The following is a 6,261-nucleotide window of genomic DNA, read 5'->3' as shown; positions in this document are numbered from 1 at the left end:
TTTTATGTCGGAAGATCCCTGTTCGAATACGCGGCACACAAGACCCAGAAACACGTTTGTAGAAACGTTTTTGTATGATAGTCATGTAAGTCTAGATGGATTAAAATTTACGTAGACGTAGTTACATGAGGTAAGCATCCACGGCATCCATGAGCTTGCCCACGGTGACTTGCGCCGACCACACCACCACCAAAGCTCCGAGACTACTGGCAGATATATCTTTCGGCAATCCCCACCGCGACACTCGCATGCCCATACCCACCGATGTGACGGGGAACAGAATAGCCTTGAGATAGGACTTGGAAGCCTCCGTGACGAGTCCGACCTCCATATCTTCAACGGTCAGAATCGGAACGCCGTAATACAGAATAAAAATGACGATGGCCAAGCTTATATTGCCGTAACGATGCAAGGTTTTCTCCAGCTTGTCGAGTTGCTTTTTGCGGCGTTCACGAATGTCTTCCATTTCCTTTTCCATAACGAGTACTTGTCGTTCGAGTTTGGAGGTTTCCACAAAAGCGGAGGGGCCGAGTTTTCGTTTGCGATTCGTCTCGAGTTGCAAAAGTGCCAACTGCTGTTCTTTTTTGGAGAGGGCCGCCGGCTTTCGTTTGACGGTAAGGAGTACGAGACGGACCGCCAATTCCCAAGTCACTCCGAGGGCGAGGAGAAACCACACGTCCGTAGTGCGGATCTGGGAGACGAAAATGGGGGGATGCGGAATGTACTTCATGATGAAGGCTCCCGTGGCACTGCACTTTCGATGACTCTTAGTCGATAGCTGAGTGAGTTGTTAAAAAAGTGCATCCAGATTTGCGAAGATGGACTCACGATTTACACGGTGCCGTGTATTGCCTCGAGGGCGAACAGTACCAGTGAATTGTGGTTGGTTTCCGCCGCCATGGTCGCGACCGAAATTCTCGTTTGGTTTTCCGTATGTCGGTCGTCACACAATTCCACACTCTCTGCGAGTCCAACACACCAGACAAATCGACAGACAGACAGACAGACAGACAGTCCATTCATGTTTCGCCCGAACGTTGTGCACTTACTTACGTACGTATGACTGACAAAGGTCTACGGATACACACACAATTATGGAGCTTTATTTTGAACCGTGACCTGATTCACGCACAGTCAACAACTACGTGACTTACAGGGGGATGGCTAGATCACCTAGTCTCGCGGGTATGAAAACCTTCCACACGACTGATACACGTCATCTTCAGAAACATTTGCTTTTGGCCGTTTGCGATTCAAACCGATGCTCTGTCGAGCCTGCAAGCCAATCGAAAGAGGTTACCCGTGACTATTTGCATACCGAATTCTCATTTGGTTCGACTCTTCACAATGAAACTTCCTTAATCATCTAAAATGACCCTATGCAAACAACACAACAGCATTGCTTGTTTTGTGATGATTGATCTGTCTCTTAACATGCACAATTGTCTGCTGAGATCTCTGCCCAACTTGTTCGTTGTTTTGTTCTCTGTAAAGGTTTGTTTCCGCTTTTTTGTTTGGACTCTTAAAACAATTGCAAGTTTCCAGTCTCAACAATGCCTATGAATTTTCTCTTGTAGTCAGCTAGATGTCACGACTCCGTAAGTATACCATCTTCATAATAAGTGCGAAACACCGGTTGTCTTCATTCTGCTTTACCAAGATTTGTAGCCTGGTATACATTGCAGTACATTGTCGCTCTCCTTGGTAACTTGACTCACTCTTGTGTTGAGGGAGCGGCAACAACTACTTTCCACATGAGTTACTACAAGTTCACCTGTTCTGGAGCCCTGACAATGAAAGTAAAACGTCAACATTTGTGCAATGTATTGTCTTACACAATGGACAAACTTCGGGTACCCACACAATTCAGGAGCAACAGTAGTGATGTCACTGGGAAAAGATACTTATATATGCATCATGAACTAGGTTTAAACAAATATGTGGTTAAAACCTTCTTCCATTATATTGCAAAAATAGTACTGAAACTACTATGAGAAAGGCATTTATAAATTGTTATGTTTCAAAACACCAATATGCAAATAGTTGTCGAAATTCAGTTAATGTAAGAAACTAGTATGAACATGAATTCTTTAAGTGCAAAAACCAACATGAAATTTGAGATTCAAGATGCTCGGCGTAGGAAATCCCTACGACAAGCATATGGGGTTCAATATCCCTACTCCAAGTTTTGTTTTACGCCTTATATCTTCCTACGGAAATATGTGATCCTTTGGTCCCTTGCTTAGGCACGTTTTAGCTTGTTATTGGGGAGCTCTATTCCTCTATCAGTGCTTCGTATTCTGTAAGGGAGCAATATGGACAGAACTTTAAAGCAATTGCTTGACAAAAGCATTGAGGATAAGATGGAGTGGGACACTTTGTGCATCCCTTTTCCAACAAAAGATGGAGATGTCAACCTTTGCGATTACATTGGTCTAGATTGTAAGCACATGGGAGAGTGTTTCTTTTTCCCCGAAGAATACAACTCACATTTGAAGGAAACTAGAGATTCCCTTTCAAAAGCCCTAAAGATTGCAGCGGCTGAGGGGAAATTCCCCCTGGTTGATCGAGGATGGAATGGGAAGCAAATATTTATCCGATTCGAATGTTTTCGGACCAGAGTTTGCAACAAAGAGAAGCAGATACAGAACAGTCCTCCCGCTCTTGAAAAAAAAGAAACGCAGTGTCTCTTACAAAAAGGCGCAAAAGGGGAAAGAATGCACCTTCCGCTTCAGTGTGTATTGGGTGCCAACGCAGAGCCGATGGTGTCTTTTTGGAGGTGTCAAAGGTAATTGTAAGTTTCACTGTCATCATTTGCCCATGGATCCTGGAGAGGTAAAAAAAAGCGTTGCCTACATTAAAGGGAATGATGTCCAAATTGCAATGGATGCCGCCAAAAGTAACGCTCCTCCTAGTTTAATTGGTCGATTGCTACAGCTACAAACCGGAGACATCTTGTCTGAGTCATCACTGAAGAACATACGAATGCAAGCAGAAATGGAAGAACGGGCCAACTGCGGTGGCAATGATGACTTCATGACACAAGCGGATCAACTTTTAGCGTACCTTGAGAATACCCCTAATATCAGTTTCTGCGCTATATATGATGAGCCTGATTCGCCTCTATTTACCACACCGAAGCCTAGGGTCAAAAATGGTCGAAGGCTTCTCCATACAAGGACTCAAGTTCGCTCTGAGGGACGGGCAGAACAAGGCATGCTTGATGATCATGCACTGAATGCTATTGACCCCAAAGGGGAGCTTGATGACTATGTTGACCGGACACGACAAGCATTTAGGCTCAATAGCTCCACTAAGATGCTTCTAGGAGTTGCTTGGACGGATGACGAGACCAGAAAAGTTTTTGCCCGCTTTTCCGAGGTAATGGTTGCAGACGTGACTGAAGGGACAAACAATGCCAAGCGGCCCTTGTTTTTGCTTTCGGGAAAGACGTCAAATCGTAATACCTATACAGCGCTCTGGGCATTTTTGCCTCAGCAGGCTCGATGGGCATTCCAGTGGGTGTGGACACGCTGTATTCCACAACTCCTGCCAGAGCAAGGGATCAAACGCATGCGCCTAGTAATCACCGATGGAGACCAAAAAGAGTACGGCACTTTTGTGGATGCGATTCCAACTATATATACAAAATGTTGTCATAAATTGTGCCACTGGCATCTGCTATATCGAGGGGATCTAATGAAGGTACAAATTGGGAAGTGCGGGGCAAAAGCTACAGTTCTATTCCGTGTTGTTGTTCATTGGATTGACAGCTGGATGAAATCAGTTGAGACAGAAAATGAGTACAATTTGTCGAAGGAGCTTTTGGGTAATTGGTTAAAACTTCCAGAGACTCTAGACATCCAACAAGGCGGTATGGGTCGCGCTATTGTGTCACAAATCAATGCATTTTTGACAGTTTCTCTCTTTCCTCACGAAAAGCGTTGGACGTCCGCAAGCTCATACGTTGAAGCGGAAAATAGTGCCCTCAAACGACGTGGTGATGGAGTGAAGCCAAACTTTTCCGTACCAAAAGCAGCAAGGGTCATTCATGAAGGCACACAGATAAGAAGCTTAAAAAGGCAGCAGAAAGCAGTCCACAATCTGAATGCTACAAGAAAAGACAAGCCAGCCTACTACACAAAGCTAACGGACTTGGTAGACTATGTTCAGGATGCAGTTTCTGGAGAATTTCAAGCTGCAGCAATGTTTGAGCTTTTCCGTCCAAGTGCCACCACATTTTGGGTCAAAAAAGCTTCTTACAAACATCAAGGTCCAAAAACCCGGAATTTTGATCATAAAGATTTCATCCATTACATGGTTCCACGATTCGAGCGAACACGTATTGTGCAATGTATTGAAAAACAAGGGAAAAACGTTTTGGTATGCAGTTGTGGAAAGTTTCAACAACATGGTTTTCCATGTGCCCATATCTACAAGGTGCTTGATAGACCACCAACAGCAATGGATGTATCGGTCCGATGGTCAAAGTACTGGAATGTGTATTTGTACAAGTCTGGTGAAAAGGACCTGTCAGACAAGCTCGAGGCTTTGTACGAAAATGAGCAATTAGGTCCACTTTTGGAAGGCAATGACCGTTGGCAAATTGGAAAGGGCGAGAAGGAGTCAACTTATTTTGAATGTTCGCTACCAGGTGAGCCACCAATTGTTCAGAAAAGTAATTTTTGGGCGTTGTGGTCTTTGAAAACGTATGGGATCTGGAATAGTACCACAAGAAAAGCAACTGATCCAGCAGCAAGTGGTAGCCTACACGAGGAAATTAAACTGTCCCAGGAACATGTACCTCATGATGGATTGAGTAAAGGTGAAGCAGGAATGGACAACTCTGGTGATGATATGGATCTATCAGTGGAGGTGGAAGAATTGCAAATGAAAGTAAGTCAATCAGGAACAAATCCTTTTACACACAATCTACATCTCTACAACGAAATGTCGAAGTTGGCTAGATTTGATTCTGAAGCCGCAGAACTAATGACTGAAATTCTGCAACAAGGCCTTGCAGAAATGCAAGGCAGTGTTGCAACAAGGGCTGAGGCCACAGATTGCAGTATTGGACCAGCTATTGGGAACGAACGGTTAGGTCGACGGCTAAAACCAAACTATAGTCCTTTAAAAGGAAATCGAATGCGAAAACGAAAGAAGAAAAGAAAGGATTCCCCTCTAGGAAGCGAATAAATGCAATACTTCTGACATTAATACATATCTTATAGAGGAAAGAAAATGGAATAATACTTTGGAGTTCTTATTGTGTTGTGCACCTAGTGGTACAGGTTTACATAAATTGGAATTGGAACACAATGTGCTTACCAAGGTATTGTTCTCAGCCTTGGGAAGCGACAGACGGGAGCGGCTACCTCCTTCGGTTTTCCTTGTGCAACATTGACTGCGAAAATCAAGCGACGGATGGGAGCGGCTCCCTTTTTCGGTTTTCCTTGTGCAACATTGATTGCGAAGAAAACAAGCGACGGATGGGAGCGGCTCCCTTTTTTGGTTTTCCTTGTGCAACACTGATTGCGAAACATCAAGCAACTGACGGAAGCGGCTCCCTTTTTTGGTTTTCCTTGTGCAACATTGATTGCGAAAAATCAAGCGACGGATGGGAGCGGCTCCCTTTTTTGGTTTTCCTTGTGCAACATTGATTGCGAAGAAATCAAGCGACGGATGGGAGCGGCTCCCTTTTTTGGTTTTCCTTGTGCAACATTGATTGCGAAAATTCAAGCGACGGATGGGAGCGGCTCCCTTTTTTGGTTTTCCTTGTGCAACATTGATTGCCAAAAATCTAGCAACGGATGGGAGCGGCTCCCTTTTTTGGTTTTCCTTGTGCAACACTGATTGCAAAACATCAAGCAACGGACGGTTGCACCACGAATAGAAAAAGGCTACTCGCAATATAGGCCACAAAGATGTTGGTACCGGCTTTGGGAATACAGTCAACTCAACAAACATATAGAATCTTTACATACCGGTATTTTCCTGTTTAACATTGCATGTGTATAACGCCTTGTTATTCTATTGTCGCAAATACAGCAAACTCCCAATTGCCGCTGCCGCAACACTGGGAACTCCCAGCAAAATTGTCGACATCTTCTTCGAAGGCGTCGGGGCAGCGCTGCTGCCAAAGCCCGTAGCTGTTGGTTTCAGCTATCATCCTTGTTTCCATTAGGTATGCCATATGGTACCGGAAGACAATAAAAGACTAATAATAAGGAAGTTTCATTGTGAAGAGTCGAACCAAATGAG

General features: G+C 44.3%; 2 protein-coding genes across 2 annotated transcripts; one reads left to right on the top strand and one right to left on the bottom strand.

The window, feature by feature from the left end:
- Positions 1 to 121: 121 nt before the first annotated feature.
- On the bottom strand, positions 122 to 730 carry PHATRDRAFT_bd1512 (predicted protein; the record flags this gene model as incomplete). Its single annotated transcript, XM_002176435.1, has 1 exon — positions 122 to 730. One exon carries the CDS (start codon positions 728 to 730, stop codon positions 122 to 124), a length of 609 nt encoding a protein of 202 aa, XP_002176471.1.
- A 1,561-nt stretch (positions 731 to 2,291) lies between these two features.
- Positions 2,292 to 5,200, top strand: PHATRDRAFT_bd1769 (predicted protein). The gene is made up of 2 exons (XM_002176436.1): positions 2,292 to 4,896; positions 5,024 to 5,200. The coding sequence occupies exons 1-2, from the start codon at positions 2,578 to 2,580 to the stop codon at positions 5,099 to 5,101; spliced, it is 2,397 nt and encodes a 798-aa protein (XP_002176472.1). The 5' UTR covers positions 2,292 to 2,577; the 3' UTR covers positions 5,102 to 5,200.
- Positions 5,201 to 6,261: the final 1,061 nt, after the last annotated feature.

This window comes from Phaeodactylum tricornutum, genomic scaffold (genome assembly GCF_000150955.2).
Source record: "Phaeodactylum tricornutum CCAP 1055/1 PHATR_bd_39x36 genomic scaffold, whole genome shotgun sequence".
Lineage (NCBI taxonomy): Eukaryota > Bacillariophyta > Bacillariophyceae > Surirellales > Neidiaceae > Phaeodactylum > Phaeodactylum tricornutum.
This window is presented reverse-complemented; position numbering and strand designations above follow the sequence as displayed.